Raw genomic sequence first — 24,556 nt, 5'->3', positions numbered from 1 at the left:
AAATTCACCTTCCCCCTTCCTTCTCTTTCCCCCTCCCAGACTCTCCCTGAGAGAGAAAGTAATCCTAACACAGAGAGAAATTAACCTCTCTCTCCCCCTTCCCTCCTTTCTCCCCATCAATTCCCTGGTGAATCCAGACCCCGTTCCTGGGATCTCACGCCAGAATAAAAACACAATCAGGTTCTTAAACAAGAAAAGCTTTTAATTAAAGAAAAATAGTAAAAATTATCTTTGTAAATTTAAGATGGAATATGTTACAGGGTCTTTCAGCTATAGATACTGGGAATACCCTCCCAGCCTAAGTATTCAAGTACAAATTAAAATCCTTTCAGCAAAATACACATTTGAACTCCTCCCAGCCAAATACACATTTGCAAATAAAGAAAACAAACATAAGCCTAACTCGCCTATTCCACCTAGTACTTACTATTTTGAATCTATAAGAACCTGCATCAGGGAGATTGGAGAGAAACGTGGTTGCACGTCTGGTCACTCTCAGAACCCAGAGAGAACAACCACCAAAATCTAACAGCACACACAAAGACTTTCCTCCCTCAAGATTTGAAAGTATCCTGTCCCCTGACTGGTCCTCTGGTCAGGTGACAGCCAGGCTCACTGAACTTGTTAACCCTTTACAGTCAAAAGAGACATGAAGTACTCCTGTTCTATTAACCCTTAACTATCTACCTTTTTATATCCTCTGCACTGTGCACGGAAGTTTGCTGTCCCAAACAAAGCCCACAACCCCTGTTTCTGGAAAGTTACTGGCCCAAAATGGAGTCCAGGGTCACATGAGCATATCACATGTCCTTACATGGCTTGTGACTCACAGGGAGTGGCCATTGACCATTGGCTCTTCCCTGTCTGAGGCATCCTGAGGAAGAGCCATCTGGATTCTTCAATGGCCCATTGTGAGAGCTGAGTGTCCTTGATGGGCGTGGTGATCAACACATAGCTGTCTAGCCTTGATGTAACTTCTATCTGGGGGATGTCACCCAGGAATACAACACGTGTAAGATACATGTACATAGCTAATATTCATAATTTCAGATACAAAGATGCATATAAACAGGATAATCATACTTAGCAAATCATAACTTTTCCATTGACACCTTACATGATACACTTTGTAGAAGATTTGTGGAAATTGTGCAACAGTGGTAACAACAGTGATATAAATGGTCACCTTTGTTATACACAGCATCACACATCTTCAGGTATGTTTTATCCCAGCAAATAATTAAACCTACTTCTGTGTGCCCCCTGGTTTACCTTCTTCTTTCCATTTCTACCGTGTTTAGCACACACTTGGTGCCACTGCAAAGGAGTGAAGAACTGCAGGGGGAATGTTTTCGCTGTCTAACTACCATCCAGTCGTGGTTGCATGGGCCACCCAACCCCGATATTGTCCAATGCATTCCTGGTCTGGAGGACGTGGTACCATGAAGGGGACTCAGGACGTGGTGCACTTGGAGCAGGAGCCTGAATTCTTGCGGCCATTAGTGAAAGCAGCCTCTCAAACAGGTCTTGCTGCTGTATTCTATCTTCCTCCCTCAACAACATTCCTGTGCCAGAAACTGCATGGCAAGTCTGTCCTCATGCACTGCCGTGTTCTCCTCATGTGCCACAGCCTGCCTGGGCATTTCCATTTGTCATGAATCCTTTCCCCTTTGGTATTAGAGTAGCTGATTGGCCTGTCCAGGATGTCAACCCTAAGGTAATTGAGGAAACGCTTCCTCTTGGTCCGCTCTTACGGTTTGAAAAACCAGGCTTCTGCTGGACTGAGACTGAACTGCAAAGGTGGAAGGGCCTGAAAGTAGACATATCACAATGTATTATTGCCTCAGTACTTCAAAGAAGGTTCAGAACATCTTCAGAGAAAAGTGCCTTCGGAGTGTCAAGGCTCAAAAATGCTGTGTACTCAGAAAAGGAAGGCAATATAAAATTCTTACTCTAAACACCGCAGCACATCTTTGTAAGAATGTGTGCATATCTGGTAAAAATTTAACATGAAATGCTTAACTGTTTTTTCACTTCCTGGTCTCCATTTTGAATTCCACATTGTGGTGTGGAGGATGATGCCATGGGGCTGGCATGCAGTCTTCTCTATTACCAAATAGACACTGCTACCCATGGCTTATAATAAAAATTGCATTGGATCAAACTGGAAATCAGTTCCATTTGTACATTAACAACAACAGAGCCAGAAGATTACCAGGCTCTGGAGCTACTTCTGCCTCTTCTGTTTCTGCTGCCTGTTCTGTGACCAGCTGCTCCTCCTGGGGGTCATCAAACAGTTCTTCCAGGTTTGGATCCAGGACATGCTGCAGCTGCTCCACTGGAAAAACCTCCTTGAGGACTGGTATGAGCATCCGAGTCACCTTGCTAGCCTGATCCACAGTTCGCTGGCTCCCCTCCAGTGCTACATTAGATTTGGGGGTCAGAAGCTCACCATCCCGGCTTACCAGGCTATCATGAACTGCTGTGGGATCCGTGTTTGGCAGTATCAAGCCCCTGGTCACAGTCCTCATAAAAGAGGCAGGATGATAGTGAGCTCTCAGAGGTGCTGTTCTCATCCCTGACTTTCCAGCACCCTCTCTTAAGTTGCCTAAGTTGCTCTCTGCACTGGTCATAGGTCCAGTCAATCTCCAATACTGTCGACATGTTCACTACTTCTTGGTACACATGGTCATCCTGGGACTCTGACTTAACGTCATGCTCATCTCACACTAGATATTTACCAGTATCTGACTGTGGTTCAGTGGCAAGTAGCAGCACACTTGCCAAAGGACTTCTTCCTGTCCGTGGCCATAGCTAATTCAGGAGACACTTATCTCTGTCTGTAGCTCAGTGGTCAGAATCAAACGGAAGGGTTAAATGCTGAGCAGCTGTACTTGAACCATAGAGGTTGCTTCCATTTCCTGAGAGTCAATAGACTACTTTTGGGATGGAAAGGTTAGGAACACTGGCCCACGGGATTATGGGATAGTGTAGGTGGTCTCTAAGGACATGAATCTTGAGGACCCAGGTCCACATTCCATCCACACTGCAAACTGATAACATTTGGACCCAAGTCCCAGAGGAATTTAGGGTTGGACTTATCCTCCAACAGATCCTGGGGCCCGGTCCTAAGAGCTTACATGGACGGAAGAGGTGGGGATGGGGCTGGGCTTCAGCCTGAGCCTGTTTCTCTACATTTCAATGCAAGTTCAATGTCCAAGAAGGCATCAGTGACAGCGTCATCCCATTTACAAGTAACCAACTATAAGACATGGTTATTTAACTATAAACATTTCCTCCCTTTCTAGAATCTCAGCTTGTCACACCCAGCAGCTGTGAAGACCCATTATCATAATTCTTTTAACTTAAAACTATCCAATTTGTACTGCTAAGTTTCCAACTTTTGCTTACTTTATAAATAATTAACAAGAGTTGGACTTTTGTTACATTGGACAACTTAGAACACGAGCCTCTGCACAACAGACATTCCTTTAAACCTGCATCAAGTCCTAAAATGAGAGTTGCTAGATAAATGTGCCATTGGTGGAGCTGGTTGAAACTTACAGAATTTTCAACTAAATTTGTCAAGATTTCAATTTGTACAAAATACACCATGAAAATGTTTCACAAAAATTTTGGGAGGTTTCCACTAGCATTAGCCAGAGGTTTTGTTTTGATGAAGTTCATGGGTTTTCCACAGTTTATCTCCTACTGCAGTGCTACAGGTCAGTTAGAACAATATATCTACTCAGAGCAATATCCAATGAAAAGCAGATAGGCCTACTTATCTACAGTTTTGTTAAAAATGCATGTGTGTTGTTATGTGTTTGATGGTGAGCATATGTAATTTTTAAGACAACCATGAATGTAGGACATTCTCCTCTGAAGCCTAAAAGCAGAAATTGGCTTTGTCCAGATTCTGCATCCTTTTGGATCCAGACTTCCATATCAAGCCCATTTCCAGACTATTATAGACTGTGTCATCTATACTACATATTCCCAGGCAAAAAACTAGATTAAGATGGAGTCAAGGTTGAGAGTTTCTACTAGTCACTTGAGGGTTAAAAAAATTACAGGGAGGTTTCAATTATCCCCAGATCTCTATAAACCCAGGAAGTTCAGAGTTAAGGATTACATTAAAGAAATACAAATTTAAGGCATTCAGACAACCTTAACTCTGCCCTATAGGGGTGTCAGGCAGTAGCCATACAATTATGATTAAGACATTTTAGTGTTTGTGGTCAAAAATTAAAGTAAACTAATTTTTAGAGGCAAGATTTTCTTCATAGCTTTTCCCTTCATGGCTAAATATCTGAATATATATTAGCACTGTTATGTGTATTGAGAAACCAGAGAAATTTCCCAAAAAACAAACAATAGATTTATTTTAGGATTAAGATTGCTCATGTGTACATCTCATCAATCTCCCAAAATCTAATATATCATCATTATATTTCTTTTTCTCTTCCCTCCACAATACAAATAATTTTCCTTATACTCCCTTACTGACAGCATCCACTACTCATAATCCATGTACTTCCTCTATCTCAACAGCAAACATACAACTTAAGTGACAGTCACCCTAAAATTGTCTTTAAAAAACAATTTTCCTAAACATAGAAGAATGTAGATACCTCCAAGTACACATGTCCAACTTACAAAACTATGCACAGCATCCCATTATCATTTTCCTGTTCTCTCACTCTTCCAGCACACAGACACATGTCCTTACACATTGTAACAAAGTGGGAATTTTCCAAAACCTCTTAATGAATGATATGCATGAAAGTGACTGGCTTGACTTGGGATTGTTACCCATTTGGTACAGAAGGGTTAAATTAATGGTATGAAGAGGTCATCAACGACTAGCTGAACCTGATCCATATCAATGGAAGAAAGCGAATGATAACTCCAGGGAATAAACAATTAATGGGAAACTCTGGCAGGCAGAACATGTGAACTCAGCAGGGGACCAGCAGCTGGCCTTGGAGATGCACAGCAGGTCTAACCTGGGACTGACAGACAAAGGGACAGAGAGAGAAAGATATCCAAGATAGTTCCTAGAGCAGCATGGCTCAAGGAAGCCAAGGCTTTAGCCAGTATGGACTATGTCTTAACCTTTGCTTCTCTAGGCTAACCTAAAGACTTCCCAATGCTGCATTCCAGTTGACTAATAAACCCTACTCTGTTTTGAAAAGGCTGCCTGGTATCACTTCAAATACTTGCTGACGTGCATTGATCTCTGATGAGGGAAAAAAGTCTCTGAATGCCAAGTCTTTCTCAGTTGGATTCGCTGGCCAGAGCTCATGATGTGAGCCTAGCGGCCCAGTCTCAGAAGCATTGTGGCTGCGTGGCCTGCCACGGTAAAAGAGGGGAAACTCTTGGGAGGGAGGGTGTTGGTCCACTGAAGTGGTTTCTCCAAGATACTGTTTAAAAGCTGGGGCATAGCACAGACCTTGTGGAGCCATGACACAATCCAAAAAATATCCAAGGATATATTTTTCTGCACAGATCAAAACAAAAGATCATATCTGAAATATATACTTCATTCTAGCATCAACATTGCTGGTGTTAAAGTTGCACATATGTTGTTGAGTGTGATGTTAGCAGACGTGTGTTGGCCCACGTGATGCAGAGAAATAACTACCGGTACATTCAGTGTGGAATGAGGTTTCTATTATGTCAATAAGATTTTGTACTTGTACAACCTCCACTATAACAAAGCTTTTGTTTGGTAGAAATCATATATACTATAAATAAGGAGGCAGACAATAATGGAAGGTAGACGCTTGTAGGACAAAAACAAGTCTCCGCTGCAATTCATATTTTTATTATGTCAAAGTCTTCTGAACAGTCTGAAGCATATTAGAATGCCACTATTTTTTTCCCCATCTACTGTATTTTATGGCGTTGCTAAGAGCAGGGGAACCTTTTGATATCTACACATCAAGCTCTCCACTGATTTTCAGAAATCACATCCTTTTACAAGTAATGACTTGACATGCAGAGCCTGGACTACAGTCAAATAATATATTTTTGCCCACTTGTCTCTAAAAGTTAGCGGTTAAACAAAAACTAGGAAACATTCTGCACATCTCATTTCATTTGCACACTTTTACTAAGACGATAGTCTTTTCAGTACCATGAGTATTATCTTCTTTCCTGCCAATAAACAGAATCATCAGCAATATTTTAGTTACACTGTCGATAGAAGTAGAAGTAGTAATCAGTAAAAAATATCCCAGCATAATTTGGATCTGCTGAACAGTTTGCAAGATCCTGTAGGAGAAAAATAAATGAGATTAATGTAGAAACTAATCACAACTAAAATGTCATTTTTCTTTTGATCTATTTCTCATTTCAAAAAGGCTTACCGGTGCAGCTACGCGGAAATGGTATGCGCTGTCATACCACCAAGTTACAGGGAGAATCCAAATATGCTGACATCCCTAGATAATAAATTATAAAGAGAGATGAATTTGATAACTTCATTTTACATTCAATTGGAGAGAAGGATAGGCTGTGAAAGCATTTCACTGCCAAATGCAGTACGAGTCATTGTGATGACAAGACTTGATAGCTACAGTGAGAGAAGTCAGCACACTTAAAGACAAAAGGAAAGTGCTGACTTTAAATGTTCTGCATGGGGTTTGTTCCGATCAGCTCAGGAATTGAGAGACATCTGGCTCCCAGCATTCTAGGCTGGCTGTGAATAATGGAGCACCCTCTAGACTCCTTTAGGAAGCTAGAATTGTTCCAGATGTGCCAAAGTGCTCTGTAAAGTTTAAAGTGCAATAGTGGTAAACATTGTGATTCAGCTGATTAACAAGCCGCAGCAGGACTTATACCCTGGGTGTGCACAGGCTTCTACGTATTCCAAGGCATAATGCAGCATCTTCACTCCAGGACTATTGCAAGAAGATGTATGCATGCAAGATTTGGTTTTGTGTGTGATGTAACACTCCACCACATACAAATGCAAGTAATGTATTTTGGCTCTGACACTTTTCCTTGAAATCGTATAGGGATCATTCAACCCCACTGTTTCCAGAAAGAACAATATTATGATGGTTGGACTTGGCACTCACATTTCGTTCAAGTACCTCACAGACATCACAAATATCAATAAAGTCCCAGCTACCCCTCTCGCCCTGGTGCAATATGTATTATGCAAAATATAAATTTTAGGCAGAAACTGGTCAGAGGCCAGCTGACTGCTGGGCTACTAATCACTGTACTCTCAGGAGAATAAGCTTTAAAACGAAGACTTTCAATAGCAGTATTTTTATTCTAGCTCATGCCAACCTTGAATGACTCACTGTTACAGCTGCTGGAAGCAGTTTCTTACCTGTGGGTCAAACTAGATAGCTTTAGTCCTTTGATGTGAATTTCAAGTTGACACATGAAACCTGACTAGCTTTGCCGGCAGCCAGTCTCAATGACATGCGTACGTGGGCCTCGGATTTGACTCCGAGCCTCAGGGGTTGCTGGAATTATAGCTGGAGGTCAGAGCTCCCAGGATTTTCATTCGCTTGTACCTGATGATTTTGCTGTAGTCACAGCAACCTACACCTTTTTCAATGACATTTGAAAGTCATCTTGGGCAGGAGGAGGAAGACAGGGTTCCAGCTGATCAGCATAGCAGCAAGTAAGCAATTTAACAACACTTAAGAATTCAGGGTGTGAGGATCATGTATGTTCCACAGGCTAAAATCAGGTGTGTAGTTGGCCAAACACAACTCCCAAGTGTTCATGACATGTAGGTTTGCCCTAGAATTTTGTTTTCAAAGTTTCTACCACCTTTATTCCCCACCCCCACCATTTTTTAAAACTAGCAGACACACTTCCAGGCAGGTATAATGAAGACTAAAACTCCATTCCTGTGAAGCACTGAGCTGCCTCAATTCTTATTGAAGTTAATAGGAGTTTAGGGCATTCATCTCTTTGCTGAAGCTGAGTGTCCAGCACCTGGCAGGATCAGACCTCCAACTGGCTAGGATGGTGGGAAAAGTTCAGGTATGTTTGTGACAACTTCTGTTCCCCTCCAAGACATCCCAGAGAATACATGACAATAATTCTCACCCACACACAGTAAGCTTCTTTCTATATTGCTTTATAGGTTAAATCCTGGCCTCACTGAACAAAATCGCAATTTTATCTTTGTTTTCAATGGAGCCAGGATTTCACCTTAAAATCATAATTCACTAGCAGTGGAAGCAGTAGCATGGGTAGGGGCTTGGAGATGGGGGACTTCATCACCATGTGGTCACAGTGGCAAACACTCCAGCTTCCTATCGTGTTGCATCTTCCTCCATAGGTTTCTACCACCGGTGGAGCTGCACCAATGGTGAGTTTTAGCTCTGAAGCTCGTGATGGTCCATGCTCCCCAAGTGGTAATGTAATGTGCATTTTATATCTGAGTGAGTCTACAGAGGCTAGAGGAGAAATGAAGATAGGAAAAAGCCACCCTCACAAGAGCCCAATGGGAGCCTTAAAGCATCATTAATGTAGTTTTTGCAATATGCAGCAGCAAACTGATTTGCACTAACAGGTTAAGTTCTACTCTCATTTACACCAGTGGAAAAGCAGACTAACTATTAAATATGGATTTTAGTTTGGATTTCCACCATTAAACTATGAGCAGAATTTGGCCTAATGTGTTTGCCAAAATAATTTGAGGGTGTTAATCTTGTATCGGTTTTTCATTGATATTTTTCAAGCATCCACAAATGCGGAGTTGACTGAGCCTAGAGATTTGTTGGCTTGCATTTGCTGCCCTTTCATTTGTGTGGAGTTCTTGAGTGTAGGCTCTTCCGTACATGAGTTCTGACTAACCTTTTCAAAGTTTTATCGCATCATCTAGAACATATACTGGCACTTCCTAAAGACATCCCAAAATGTATCACTGAGACCCTTAGTCCCATGTGTTTCAGGTATCAGGATTGTCTTAGAAAGATGCATGCAGGGATGTCTTTGAGAAGTGCCAAATGATTTGACAGAGGGTGAGACTAGTTACAAATGATTTCTTTGCTTAATACCTCTCAGAGCCAAGTTCATGGGGACATTGAACACGTATTCCTGGGTTTGCCTGGATTTTTATTTTAGCTTTGCAATTCAGAAAAGTGTTACCTGGGTGGTTTCCTGGAAAGCCTCTCTTCTGTTTCGGTTTCGTGGCTGATGGGAACATATATTTCCAAAAGTGACTTTGCATTGAAAGACGATTAATGGCTCCGTAGTGCTTCAAGAAAAAGAAAAAGTATCTAAGGTTCTACTTTGCTGCTTTTAAAGATAACCTCCCTCCCCCAAAATATAAACAATGGAACTGAAAGATACACTGGAAAAAAACTAAAACACATTCTTAAGGGTCGTGTCTTCATTGCAGCTGGGGGTGTGAATGGCAGCTCATGTAGACATGCCCACACTAGCTGTCCTTTAGCTAGGGTGCTACAAATAGAAGCAAGGACATGGCACAGCAGAGGCTGCACAAGCCCATCTTACTCCCCTGAGTATACATTCACTTGTGCAGCCCATGCCATGGCAACCTCACTTGTATTATTAATGAGCTAGCGAGAGTACAGCTAGTGTGGGCATGTCCGCAAGAGCTGCCATTCACACTCCCAGCTGCAATGTAGACATGCCCCTAGTGGCCAAAATGAAGGAAATTAGCATTTCTGATGCTCAGAAACTCTAATCATGATCTGGACTCTTTCCTGGGGGAATTTGCATCTGAAGTTTTGGTTCAGCCCATCTAACTGCAAAGCCAAATCCATGTCTGCATACAAACTTCTCCAACACATAAGGATATTCCTACCAAAGACTTTAGTATATTCCGATCTCTCCAAAATAACGATAACTACATGTTTATCATTCCCCAGGGCCAGAAACCTTTGGGCACCATACCAAGACAGGAAACAAAACTTTACAGAAGACAAGCCCAAAACACACATTAGAATAGGAACCATCACAAACAATTACAATCCCACTGTCCACAAACATGCGCACAATTAAAAAGAGAACAAGCACATCCTGTGCTTTGCCCTGATTGAGGTCACAGGTCAACCAGGGAGAGAATTCCAGTCAGAAGCCTTCAACAGAAAAGACCTTGCCCCCCTCCTCTTCCAAAAGTATCTAAAGATGATAATGCTGTTCCAATCCTGCCAGCCTGGATGGCTGTGACAAGACTTGAGGGTCAGAAAAAAACAAAGACTCAGAAGAAGCTGGATAGGGCAACAGGAGACAGAAAAATGGAATCAGCAAGGTGGCATGAAATTTAGGTTGTTTTTTTTTTTTCTGGAGGAGGAAAAGAGCTTGCCTGGCAAGCATGATTGTACAGTTTTAATTAGACATTTGTACAACCCAGCAATTGTACAAGTGTATAATACATATACCACATACTGTGCCCTAGATAGGTTGTAACGATGTATGTTGGCTTCACTTGATTTTATTTAGTGGAAATAAGAGCATAGTATTTGGACATAACAATAAAAAATTAAATGAGGATTGTACGTGGATTTCTGGTTGGTTTGTTTTTTAAGTGAAAGTTCATTGAAATACATTTATAGCAAAAGAACCTGAGAACACAGCTGTAGCATCTAAAATAAATTCAGTATCCTATTTTCTGAAACGATGAGCATGACACATTCATAGCCATGTACGGGGGCTTCAACATTTGTTTATAAAGGCACATGCTTAAACTAACGGTTTCTTTCTACTGCTTCAAATGATACACAGCCACTTCAGTAGGAGTCCTGCTATGTTCACACTAATCTTAAAAGCAAGAATGTTAATATGTGAGGTCAGTAGATGGCCTTTAAAGCATGTTATGTTAGCTTCATAAAACTCGGCCTTGGAGTAATGAAACGTCATGAGGCAGAACTAAACATTCCCAATATTTTGAGTGGTATCAGCCTCCACTGAAGAAGAGGAGCAGAAGAACCAGTTACTTCTGAGAGAACAAGAAAGGAACTAGACCTATGTTCAAGACAAGAAGCCTTTGCTGACTAAGAGCTTTGCTGTTGGTTAGCTCTGCCTCGTGGCATAGGTAAGGACAGGAACTATTTTCTAGTCTCTTAATTAAAATTGTCTATATTAAGAAAAATCACAATAAATGAAGGCCCCAATCCTTCAAAAGCTTACGCACAGTGAGTAAAGTAACACATGGGCTTAAGTATCTCTAGGATTTGGGCCTAAGACTATCACATTTTAACATCTCTCTCAGTGGGTAGAATGCATCCTGGTGCAGAGTGCTGGCAGTGGCACTAGCCCGATTTATTACATACCACTGCAGAGCTATTTCAAAAACTTAAGTTATGCCTAGACATAGTCCTGGCCCTCTGCACAGAAATGAGTTTCATTTGTGGTCCAGAAAAATCAAGCAGAAGCAATTTCATTATAAAGTCCAGAGTATATTATTTCTATAGACATACTTGCATTGATTGTACTTACTTGATTTCCAATGAGAGTATTACATTGATGGGTGTGTATTTGTTAACAGGAATAACATAGCTGTAATTTCCAGACCTAAATGATGGCAACAATAAAGGGACAACATTAACACCGAAGAGTTCATGAAGTTTATCTGCACGAGTATGAAAATTATATCTAAATTAAGAAAAAACATTTAATAGACTATGCAGTAAAAAGTCTCATTTAAACTATAATATTTGCAATTAACTTTGAAAAATTGAATGGATATTTATCAAAACACATGAAAGGACAGGCAAGCACCAACGCCACCTTAATGGCATTCTTACCTCATCACACTAATAAAATGTAACAAAATATTTCACCCACCTGCATTGTAGACCTTTACTACAATAGCGACGGTCAATTTTTTGCTGCGTTTCCAAAATCTGCATGGAACTGATTGTTGTATCAATCCCTAAAAACATTAGGAACAATTTTTTTCTGGATTACTTCAGGAGTTTGCAGGGCCACCTGGGGGGGAGGGGCAAGACGGGATATTTGCCCCAGGCCCCGCAGGAGCCCCCATGGCAGTTTTCAGGTCCCCTGGAGCTTCTTCTGCTCTGGGTCGTCTTCATCAATTTGGCGGCAGTGGGTCCTTCTGCTCCGGGACTCACCACCAAAGTGCCCCGAAGACCCGCGGCGGGGGGTCCTTCTGGCATTTCGGCAGCGGGTCCTGGGGCGGGTCTTCAGCAGCGATTTGGTGGGGGGGGCCCTGCCGTTGAAGACCCCAGTCCCCCTGAATCCTCTGGGCGGCCCTGGGAGTTTGGGGTAAGACAGTAATCACATTGCAGTTAACGCCATAGTTCTCAGCCCATTATCATCTATGGTAGAAGTTGTTGCAGGTCTAATGTCACCAGCAATAGAAACCTTCAGCTGATGAGCTTTATCCTCATTCCACAGTTAAAGGGGAGATCAAAACTAAAAGTCACGTCAGAATCCCATGGGCAATGTATTGGGCACCTCATATTGAAACATTTTCCTAGAACAGAGCACCTAAGGTAGAGTTGCTGAGCGTAACTGTATATTTATTTTCCTTAACAGGAGCTGCTCATGCACAGATACACATGAGAAACACCAGCCCTTAATTTGAAAATCATTGCCTTTTCCTAGAGAAACAATTCAGAATGGAATGGAATTACTTTTCTAAGACTCTCTGCAGAAAATGTTTAATTCTGTAAAAGTATTTGATTCTATATATAACCTATTTGTATAACATGGGTACATATACACTTACATACCAATTAAATTGTGGTTCTAGAAATAGATCAGCTAAAATCTAGAATTAGGACAAACCAGAACACTAGAATATCCCCCTCTCTACCTCTAGCTCCTGAGATTTTGGGAAATTCAAATCTCAGCTTTGTGACTCTTCCTTCTCTTTAGAATGTGTTGAACTCAAATACCAGGTCAAACCCACCTCTCCAGACTTTGTGGATGTTTGAACTTGGTTTAGGTTCTGTATCTGATTTTTATATTTTAAGGGTGACAGGACTAACGTAAACATTGGGAAATGTTACGTGTTTCCAAGAACTCTTTTAAAACAATGGACAACTCAGGTCCGAATTTTTAGTTGAGTTGGGTTCCTAGAAAATACTTGGGAACTGGAAGTGTACAAATTACTCATTTTCAGAGCCAGCCTTTTGAAGCTACACCATGAAGAAAAACCTATTGTCTGGCTGATTACCTATTCATGATCTCTTCAAAAGCCCCAGCTGGATAAAGGAGGCACTTACCAACTCATAAGGGGAGCTAAGCCCTGAGTGAAAGCTCTTATGAACTGGTGAGCACAGGAAAAATGACTAATGACTAATCCCCTCCCAGAGCCCTTGTGGAGTAGCACAGGGGTTCTCCAACTGGGGGTCGGGACCCCTCAGGGGGTCACGAGCTGTCAGCCCCCATCCCAGACCCTGCTTTGCCTCCAGTATTTATAATGGTGTTAAATATATATAAAAGTGTTTTTAATTTATACGGAAGGGGGGTGCTCTCAGAGGGTTGCTGTGTGCAAGGGGTCACCAGTGCAAAAGTTTGAGAACTACTGGAGTAGGGGGTAATCTCTGGTAAGCTTATCAGCATGTGTGTAGGTTCTTTTGTTTTTAATGTCTTTTCTCAGTAATGCTTTTACTGTAAGAGTAAAGCACTTGCTTAGAGAGCTATGGGTAACTTATAACTGTAGCAATTACACTGTTTACTGTCTCTCAGTGGCTTAGGCAGCCTGACTATGTTGGGGAGGTTACAGTACAGGCAGGGAACTGTGCAGCCTGGAAATACCAGGAGGGAGACACACGCAGGTCTCCACTCAAGAGAGGTGAAGTCTGAGGATCCTGGAGCCTACAGTGGGTGCCCTTGCGGGGCCATCGAGGGAGGAACACAGGTGCAGTTGCTCTGAGCCGTGACAGTGATGACTACCAGAAAGGATAAGGAAGGAAGCTGTTACCAGACTGGAAGGAAGGTCAGTGGTTAGGCCACTAGCCTTGGACTTGGGAGACGTGGGCTCAATTCCCTGCTCCACCATAGGGTTCTTGTATGACATTGGGCTAGTCATTTAGCGTCATCATGCCTCAACTCCCCACCTGTGAGAGGGGGATAATAGTACTTCCTTACCTCACAGGGGTGTCATGAGGATTAAGATCATGAAGTGCTCAGATACTATGGCAATAGATGGTATAAGTAACTTCGATAGATTGACCATGTTTGTCCCTTAAAGAACTAGTACATTAGCAACCTTCCCTTCATGACAACATCACTTTATTAGGATTTGTATTACAGCAGTGCTGGAGGCCCCAACCAAGATCAGGGCCTCATTGTGTCAGGCACTGTACGTGAACATAGGAGACTGTCTGTACCCCAGAGAACTTGCTACTAAACAGCCAAGCCATAGGACAGGAGGGTAACAGACTCAGAGAGCTGAGGGATTTGCCAAAGTCAAACAGCTAGTCCAGGGCAGACTAGGAAATAGAACCCAGGTCTCCTGACTGGAATACCAGTGCCCTCTCCAGTGGATCACACTGACTTCTATTAAACAAGCTGCTGCTAGAAACAAAACACCATCTATCTTAAACACAAACACTGATGCTCTTCATGCTTTAGCAATGGCAGAGAGCACTCTCATATTATCCGCAATCATGAGTTGCAAGCACAATGATTCGTTCATCCAGAATGGATCTGATAGTGTTGTGCAACCTATGAAGAGGGAAGCCTTCAGTTACATTAAGAGCCCAGAGCCTTGTCTGCACCAGGAAGTTTTGCAAAAATTCCTACTATTTCTAACACAAGTTAGTCTCCATCAGTGCTGGAATTCCTAGAACAGATGGGCCATCAAACAGCTGACAATCCAGCTCACCTACATTTCAGCATGTGTTTAACTTTAAGGACACATGGTCCCTTTGCTGCTATTGAGCCTGTTCAGTGGCTTAAGCTCTTTGCTGGATTGAGCCTAGAGTGCTCAGCATCATGCAGGATATAGCCTCTGTTGAGAGCTGTCATTTACCTTGGCCGGGGGGAGGGGTAAACAACTGTATATAACACACCTTCCATTAATTTGACTTGAAGTCAAGTCCTTTGGCTCAATTAGTAGACTGAGAAAATAAGCGCAAGACAAGTTCAGCTGAGATGAGTTCAACATATGCGGTCCTACCTTTATGCAGATCATCCCCAGGGCTAAGACAAAGAAATCATTAGAGGGGGTTGCAGGCAGATCTGTAAAAGTCTAAAGAACACTTCTGTGCAATTTAATTCTACAAGAAAATTATAGCGGACCACAGGTGTTCAGCAGATTCCAGAACTCCAATTTCCTATACCTACCAGTTAAAAAGGCAATTTCCCCAAACCAGGCCACCAGAAAGTCAAACAAAAGTAGTCAAAAGTTTTATAAATTATGTATTTAAAGTATTTCTTTTAAATGGAGGACTTACAGTCAATTCCAAGATCAGGTTTTTCCATCACTCTCTCTTGTATTGCTTTATTTTTGTTTCCTGTGGGAGGGGACAACATTATTGATCTCCCTGTACAAACTATTCTAATGTTAAAAATGGACAGAAAAATATCAACACAAGACAGATAGCAAAACGTTCTATCTCAAATGACAGACCACCACAGAGGCACATGTACCACGAGTGACCGACTCATTTAAAATGCAAACCAGCTACATTCAGACCAAGATGCACACAAAGGTAAGGGAACTGTGGACAACAAAATCAAACGAGCTTTTGAAATGCTACGGTATATAAGAAAAAAATTAAACAACCAAATAGAAAGGATTTTCCCCAGTAAGCATGGAATATATTTGGCTGTTGTACAAGGGAAAGAAACAGATATTAATTCACTTCCCAACATAATACACCTGCATACATCTAACTGTAAAGATATCATTAGCAAGGATGCCCTCCTGGCTAGCATGGCAATGACTAAATGGATACCTGGCTACATAAAAATGGACAAGGGGAATATCTAAGGCCTCTGAACATAAGGAATAGGACAAGGACTGAGCTGAGATGTAGTCTACACTACAAAATTAAGTCGAGCTAACTTATGTCAATGTACAGCCATCACAGTAATTGCATCGGTTTTACACATCCACACCACGCTTCTTGTGTCAGTGGTGCTCGTCCAGGGCCCGCGCTTGCATTTAGGCTGCGTAGGCAATCGCCTAGGGCGCCAGCATTATTAGGGGGCAGCATTTTGCTGGAGGGGGCGGCAGGCGGCTCCGGTGGAGCTGCCGCAGTGGTTCCTGTGGAGGGTCTGGTGGTCCGCGGCTCCGGTGGAGCTGCCGCAGTCGTGCCTGTGGACGGTCGGCTGCTCGCGCGGCTGCGGTGAACCTCCCACAGGCACAATTGTGGCAGCTCCACCGGAGCCACAGGAGCAGCCAACCGTCCACAGGCACGACTGCGGAGTCGGGAGACCAGCACGTGGGGCGGCGAAATGGCCGTGCGCCTAGGGTGCTCAAACCCCTAGCGCCGGTCCTGTGCACGTCCTCATCTGAAGAGCTAGCATAGATTTAACGGCCAACGTGGGCCATTGTGGGATGGTTTCTGAAAGGCAGCAACAGTGGATGGAAGCAACTGACACCGCATGGACACTGACCCTGCATCGACCTAACTACATCGACTTCTGTGCTACATCTCTTGTGGAAGTGGAGTTATTAAGTCAGGGTAGTGGGCAAATTACATCACTAGGAGCTACATTTTAGTGTAGACACTTACAGGGTTTGCTCGATGTACACTGACCTAACTCTGGAGTGTGGATCAGGCCTGAGACTTCAGCCTAGAGAAACTGACAGAGAAATTTAGAAATGGGATCATCGTCTTGATTGATCATTGCTCTGTAAGTTCAAGGGATTGACTCTATCAGCACCAGACTAAGGAATTCTAGGTATGTTTTGCGAACTGTTTGTGTCTCTGTTTTCTAATAAGGACACTTTTGAAATGTACAAGGGTTACAGTATAATCACTACATTGTCCATCCTGAAGACAGGCAAAGGATCCCTCAGCCTCTGCGGAAAAGATACAAAACCACTGCCATGCTTTTAGTCTAAGGTACAGACAATCTGTCCACTGAGGTGCAGTGGACATGCTGGCTGTGGCAAACCCACAGCACAGGACAAGTCTAAAGGGCTAAGTTTAAGGACCCAAGATGACAGAAATGAAATGCAAGGAAGAAAACACCTCTCGAAATTTAAGTTTTGTTTGGAATAACTGTGGCCAGTTTTGCCTCCTACCACAGTTACCTTATTCCTCATTCATTCTTTTAAATCTACAGACTCTCTGTAGTGTCTCCCACCCCACCGCTCCTTCCTGTTCTTTCCTCTTTGATGTTCTTTGCAGTGGAAAATCTAGATAGATGCACTGCAAACTTCCCTGGCAGCATGTGTGCACATTGACTACTTCTGAAAGTGGTTCTCAGTCCTCTGCTGGAGCTGACAGACTGCTCAATGGAAAACCAAACATTCTCCCTGTAGTCTTGCTACTTCTACTTTAGAGCACTCCACTGGAAAATTCAGTACACAGGCTGAAACACTGGAGTGGTTCCACCATGGATTCTTTAGATGGAAGATGATAGAAGCGTTAGGTTTTTCAGTTAACAAGCTGTGAATGATGCATAGAAGTAGGATGAAGGTAAATTTATTTAACTTTGATTTCACTATTTTGAGGGGGGTGGTACATGTGGTTGAGTTTCCATGTCTTCTACTTTTCCTCTGATTCACCCTAGTTATATACAGACCTGAGAAATGGCTCCATGGAGCTCAAAAACTTGTGTCTGTCACCAACAGAAGTTGGTCCAATAAAAAAATATTATCTCATCCATCCAAATTACTGCTTTATCCTATCTGTTGGGGGGATCAAAATGAAATGCAGGAAAAAGAATTCTAGTTAAAGTCCTTTTTGTTTGGAGGCACAGAACATCATTCCAGAGGATCAGAAATTGCCAAGAAGTGCAGTGGTATTCATTGAAATGTCCAAAGCATTCAACACATTTCTAGGAAAAAAGACACTGAATATGATCATAACCTCATGTTATGTTGATCTAATGAGTGCACATTATTATGAATCCATAAATGACAACATTTGAAGGAAACTAATAGGTGCATTGTCATAAACAGATAGCTAAGGGTTAATGTCTCTTTCACCTGAAGCACCTGACCAGAGGACCAATCAGAAAACCGGATTTTTTCAACTCTGGGTGGAGGGAAGTTGGTGTCTGAGTCTTTTGTCTGTCTGCCTGCTTTCTCTGAGCTTTGGAGAAGTAGTTTCTACTTTCTAGTCTTCTGTTTCTAAGTGTAAGGACAAAGAGATCAGATAGTAAGTTATATGGTTTCTTTTCTTTGGTATTTGCATGAATATAAGTGCTGGAGTGCTTTGATTTGTATTCTTTTTGAATAAGGCTGTTTATTCAATATTCTTTTAAGCAATTGACCCTGTATTGTGTCATCTTAATACAGAGAGACCATTTGTATGTATTTTTCTTTCTTTTTATATAAAGCTTTCTTTTAAGACCTGTTGGAGTTTTTCTTTACTTCAGGGAAATTGAGTCTGTACTCACCAGGGAATTGGTGGGAGGAAGAAATCAGGGGAGATCTGTGTGTTGGATTTGCTAGCCTGATTTTGCATTCCCTCTGGGGGAATAGGAAAGTGCTTTTGGTTTCCAGGATTGGGAACGGAGAGGGGGAGTCACTCTGTTTGGATTCACAGAGCTTGTGTCTGTGTATCTCTCCAGGAGCACCTGGAGGGGGGAAGGGAAAAAGGATTATTTCCCTTTGTTGTGAGACTCAAGGGATTTGGGTCTTGGGGTCCCCAGGGAAGGTTTTTCAGAGGGACCAGAGTGCCCCAAAACACTCTAATTTTTTGGGTGGTGGCAGCAAGTACCAGGTCCAAGCTGGTAACTAAGCTTGGAGGTTTTCATGCTAACCCCCATATTTTGGACGCTAAGGTCCAAATCTGGGACTAAGGTTATGACATGGTGTAGCAGTGGTGGGATATAGACAGAATCCAGAAGCCAGTAGGAATATTATATTTTTCTCTTCTCTGCTAAGGGCTTTTTAGCAGAGAGAAACAGTTTGGTTTTAAAAGGGAACCAGAGAATTTTTTTTTCTGCTCTCTCTGGCAGTTTGTGGCTTGCATCTTAAGCAAGAAATCATTAAGGTGCTATTAAGAGTCTTTTGTCACACAATAGCACTCCCATTGAGAGTCATTACCAGCACTATATGCATGCAAATAAAGTGGTTTTTCAGGTTTACTTAACATTGAAGATTAGCTAAAGGCACTGTTGCTAGGCAGACTTCAGGAGGCAACAGAGAACCTGCAGTTCAGAAGATAAACACCGGAGGGCACCCCAACACAAGAAAACAGGAATCATGACTTCTAAGGCAAAAATTGAGGCCGAAGAGCAATTCAAAGAAGCTGAACACAGGCGACAGATGGAGATGAAAGAAAAGGAAGAAAGCATCAAACTGGCAGCCTTCCAAAGAGAACAGGCAGCCCAAGAGGCAGCCCACAAAAGAAAACTAGAAGAAGAAGAGGTGGCCTACCGAAGGAAACAAGCAGAAGAAGAGGCGGCCCACCGCCGAGACATGGAAAAACACCAAAAAGAAATGGAAAAACAACAAAAAGAAATGGAAAAACAACAAAAAGAGAATGAAGAGAAGGAAAAACAGAGAAAACATGAACTGGAGTTGGCAAAAGCTGGGCTGCATGTGCCAGCCAACCCTAACAACCCGGCGCCAATTATTGCTCCACAGCACAGGAAATTTCCCACCTACAAGGCAGGTGATGACACTGAGGCCTTCTTGGAAAATTTTGAAAGAGCCTGTCTTGGGTACAACATCCCCGAAGACCAGTACATGGTAGAATTGAGGTCACAGCTCAGTGGACCTTTAGCAGAGGTGGCAGCTGAAATGCCTAAGCAGCAAATGAATGACTATAAACTTTTTCAAACCAAGGCCAGATACAGAATGGGGATAACCCCAGATCATGCCCGTCGGCGCTTCAGAACCCAAAAGTGGAAACCAGAGGTGTCATTTCCCAAACACGCCTACTACATTGCAAAAAACTATGAGGCCTGGATAACAGGAAACAACATTCAAACCTTGGAAGAACTGCACCTCCTCATACAAATGGAGCAGTTCTTGGATGGTGTTCCTGAAGACATCACACGGTACATACAAGATGGAAAACCCAAAGATATCGCTGAGGCGGGGGAGATTGGAGCCAAATGGATGGAACTGGCAGAAAGCAAGAAAGCTACTGTCAAGGGGAACGATTACCCCAGGGGGCACACAGACCATAAACCCTACAACCGAGGACAGCCAAAGACCCCACATACAACCCAAGTAAAGCCACAGACACCCTACTCTTCCACCTCACCAGTCTCCAGTAACTCACCTCGGCCCAGTGACCCATCAGATGGAAGATGCTTTAAGTGTAATGAACTGGGACATATCAAGGCCAACTGTCCCAAGAACACCATGCGAGTGCAATTCATTACACCACCATCACACCAAAGATCCCCAGGCCCGGATGCCTCTCAAATACCCTTGGAGCGAAGGGAAAATTTGAGAGTGGGCGGTAAGAAGGTTACTGCGTGGAGAGACACGGGGGCACAAGTGTCAGCTATCCACCAATCCTTCGTTGACCCCAAATTCATCAACCCAAAGGCCAAAGTTACAATTTACCCCTTCATGTCACAAGCTGTAGACTTGCCTACAGCTCAACTGCCTGTCCAGTACAAAGGCTGGTCAGGAATGTGGACTTTTGCAGTCTATGACAATTATCCTATCCCCATGCTACTGGGGGAAGACTTGGCCAACCAGGTGAGGCGGGCCAAGAGAGTGGGAATGGTTACACGTAGCCAAACCAGGCAAGCTTCCAGACCCATTCCTGTTCCTGAACCGTCCACAGAGGCCCCGTCTGTGTTACCAGAGACCCAGACAGAGGTAGTGGACCCGGATTCCATGCCTACCACTGAAACAGCCACAGCATCTCCAGTCCCAGGCCCGGAACTGGAACAGCAACCAGCACCAGCAAGTGCAACCACATCTTCAAACTCAACGCCAGAGGGCGCCAGCGAGCCAGAACTGGCAGAAGCAAAAGACAGCCATACCCAAAAGGCTCAGCCAGAGCCTGAAATACCCTCAGGTGCACCAGCGGAGAGCGGTTCACCAGCAACGGAAACAACCCCATCACCTACATCGCTTCCAGAGGGACCAAGCCCAAGTCCACAGTCTGAGGAAGAACTGGTGACCCCAGCCTCAAGGGAACAGTTCCAGGCTGAGCAGGAAGCGGATGACAGCCTTCAGAAAGCTTGGGCGGCGGCACGGAGCACCCCACCGCCTCTCAGCTCTTCTAATCGATCCCGGTTTGTTATAGACCAAGGACTTTTATACAAGGAAATTCTTTCTGGTGGACACCGGGAAGAATGGCAGCCGCAAAAACAGTTGGTGGTTCCAACTAAGTACCGGGGGAAGCTCTTAAGCTTAGCCCATGATCATCCCAGTGGCCATGCTGGGGTGAACAGAACCAAGGACCGGTTGGGGAAGTCCTTCCACTGGGAGGGGATGGGCAAGGACGTTGCCAAGTATGTCCGGTCTTGTGAGGTATGCCAAAGAGTGGGAAAGCCTCAAGACCAGGTCAAGGCCCCTCTCCAGCCACTCCCCATAATTGAGGTCCCATTTCAGCGAGTAGCTGTGGATATTCTGGGCCCTTTCCCAAAAAAGACGCCCAGAGGAAAGCAGTACGTACTGACTTTAGTGGACTTTGCTACCCTATGGCCAGAAGCAGTAGCTCTAGGCAACACCAGGGCTAACACTGTGTGCCTGGCCTTAACAGACATCTTTGCCAGGGTAGGTTGGCCCTGCGACATCCTTACTGATTCAGGGTCTAATTTCCTGGCAGGGACCATGGAAAAACTGTGGGAAACTCATGGGGTGAATCACTTGGTTGCCACCCCATACCACCATCAAACCAATGGCCTGGTGGAAAGGTTCAATGGAACTTTGGGGGCCATGATACGAAAATTCATCAACGAATTCTCCAATAATTGGGACCTCTTGTTGCAGCAGTTGCTGTTTGCCTACAGGGCTGTACCACATCCCAGTTTAGGGTTTTCACCATTTGAACTTGTGTATGGTCACGAGGTTAAGGGGCCATTACAGTTGGTGAAGCAGCAATGGGAGGGGTTTACGCCTTCTCCAGGAACTAACATTCTGGACTTTGTAAGTCATGTGCAGTTAAAAATTGTAATGCACCTTTATCCCTCATTGAGCTCTATGAGGAGCAGTGATTTTGGGGGGAAGCACATGGAGGAAATGGCAACATTTAGTTAAAAAAAATAAGGACAGTCCCTCCTCCCCAGGGACAGTTAGCATGAATATATAAGGCATAGTGACTACTAGGCTGGAAACAAAGAACTATAGCCCTGTTTGAGGAAATAATGTGTGGGAAAATGGACCATGTTCAACTAGAGTGAGGCAAATGCTATAAAATGTAATCTGTGAAAATCTGCTGACTTTTTTTTATGAATTGCTTTGGCCTGGCTTGGACATGCTTTTGTTTCTGCTGTTCTTGAACACTGAAGCAATTGAGTCTCACTAGCACAACTGTTCATTTTAAGCAAATCTGAGATGTACATAGATAGGATCTGCACTGAAAGCATCTGTGCACCCAAGAATGTATGCACTGCTGTTGGTACCCACAAAGTGAGAGTGTGCGTGGGCATCAGGGAAAAGCCCCACTGAAATGCAGTCTGGATTTTGCATTCAGTTTCATTGTATGTGCAAACAGCTGTAGCCTTCAGAGATTATTTTCTTAGACTGATGAAATGATTCCTTAAAATACACCTTTGTCCTGATTATTTCCCTGGGTTTAGTTTTCAGCTTTTTGGTCTGTTCAACCTTGTCCTTCGTATTTGTTTTAGATACAACTACACTAAGACGCTTGTTGATTTTCTCTGCAATTGGTTGATTACTGACATTATTACCATCCGCTTGGGAGATCTATTCAGCTTCATTAAGCTTGCTGTAGATTTGAGATATTTCAGTAGCTTGTGTGCTGAGCAGATTTTCACTCTTGGATCCACACTTCATGCTATTTAGAGCATGAGATTCTAACAGTAGGTATTGCTCTGTGTATCTTTTTTTCCTGCTATAAGAATGTGCTCTCATCATCTAATATGAAAGATACCCAGATGGAGATGACAGCTTTTTCTTTTTCTTCGAGTTCTCTCATTTATTTAATTAGATTAGTGTATTTTTAATTAAGAAAGTCTTGATACTCATTCAAGTTTCAGAGTAATACAAATCATTCAGGACTGTCCTTTTTAATGTATTGTGTTGAGCTATGACTCTTAAAGGACTTAGTTCACCTGGAATCAGAAGAACCACTACTTTCCTACTAACAGCAATGATTTGAAAATAAGAGTGCTGTCAAATGATTAAAAAAATTGATCTTGATTAATCGCAATATTCAAAAAGATCACAATTAATCAGCTTTAATTGCACTGTTAAACAATAATAGAATACCATTTATTTAAATATTTTTGGATGTTTTCTACATTTTCAAATATACTGAGTTCAGTTGCAACACAGAATACAAAGTGTACAGTGCTCACTTAAAAAATAACGTAATTACAAAGATTTGCATGGTAAAAAAGAAACAAAAGAAATGGTATTTTTCAATTCACCTCGTACAAGTACTGTAGTGCAATCTCTTATGAAAGAGCTACTTTTTTTTAAAAACAAAACCACACTCAAAAATAAAACAATGTAAAATTTTAGAGCCACTCAGCCCTACTTCTTGTTCAACCAATAGCTAAGATAAACTAGTTTGTTTACATTTATGGGAGACAATGTTTAGCATATTTGACTTGTAAATACCCTGCAATACTGGCTACAAAATTGCCATGCAAATGCCTGTTCTCACTTTAGGCGATATTGTAAATAAGATGTGGGCAGCATTAACTCCTGTAAATGTAAATAAACTTGTTTGTCTTAGTAATTGGCTGAACAAGAATAGGATTGGGTGGACTTGTAGGCTCAAAAGTTTTACATTGTTTTGTTTTTTAGTGCAGTTATATAACAATAATAATCTACATTTGTAAATTACACTTTCACAATAAAGAGATTGCACTACAGTACTTGTATGAGTTGAACTGAAAAATGCTATTTCTTTTCTTTTTTACAATGCAAATATTTGTAATAAAAATATAGAGTGAGCACTTTACACTTTGTATTCTGTGTTGTAATTTAAGTCAATATATTTGAAAATGTAGAAAAACATCCAAAATATTTATAATAAATTTAAATTGGTATTCTATTATTGTTTAACGGTATGATTAAAACTGCAATTAATCGAGATTAATTATTTTAATTTGTTTTGAGTTAATCGCATAAGTTAACTGTGATTAATTGACAGCCCTAGAAAACAATAAAGGACAGCATTTTATTATACAAATACCAGGCAAGGAGTCACCACCACTGAAACTGCATATTGAGTTGCAAGATTTTCATAGCCTATCCATAGAAGTTGAACTAGGATCATGGAGCATATAGACAACTTAAATGTACCTTTACCAGGTCTCTATGCCAGATGCCAAGAAGAGTCAA

At 42.4% G+C, this 24,556-nt stretch overlaps 1 protein-coding gene across 1 annotated transcript in view; it reads right to left on the bottom strand.

Moving 5' to 3' along the window:
• Positions 1–5,849: 5,849 nt before the first annotated feature.
• Positions 5,850–24,556, bottom strand: part of MYRFL (myelin regulatory factor like) — a 78,523-nt gene continuing 59,816 nt past the window's right edge. Inside the window, exons 22-27 of the mRNA XM_050935529.1 lie at positions 15,378–15,437; positions 11,794–11,881; positions 11,446–11,520; positions 9,130–9,238; positions 6,375–6,449; positions 5,850–6,279 (exon numbers count right to left, since the gene is read on the bottom strand). Of these exons, the coding sequence (XP_050791486.1) occupies positions 6,193–6,279; positions 6,375–6,449; positions 9,130–9,238; positions 11,446–11,520; positions 11,794–11,881; positions 15,378–15,437 (494 nt within the window). The 3' untranslated portion in view covers positions 5,850–6,192. The remainder of the gene's footprint in view (positions 6,280–6,374; positions 6,450–9,129; positions 9,239–11,445; positions 11,521–11,793; positions 11,882–15,377; positions 15,438–24,556) is intronic.

This window comes from Gopherus flavomarginatus, chromosome 1 (assembly GCF_025201925.1).
Source record: "Gopherus flavomarginatus isolate rGopFla2 chromosome 1, rGopFla2.mat.asm, whole genome shotgun sequence".
NCBI classification, from domain to species: domain Eukaryota; kingdom Metazoa; phylum Chordata; order Testudines; family Testudinidae; genus Gopherus; species Gopherus flavomarginatus.
This window is presented reverse-complemented; position numbering and strand designations above follow the sequence as displayed.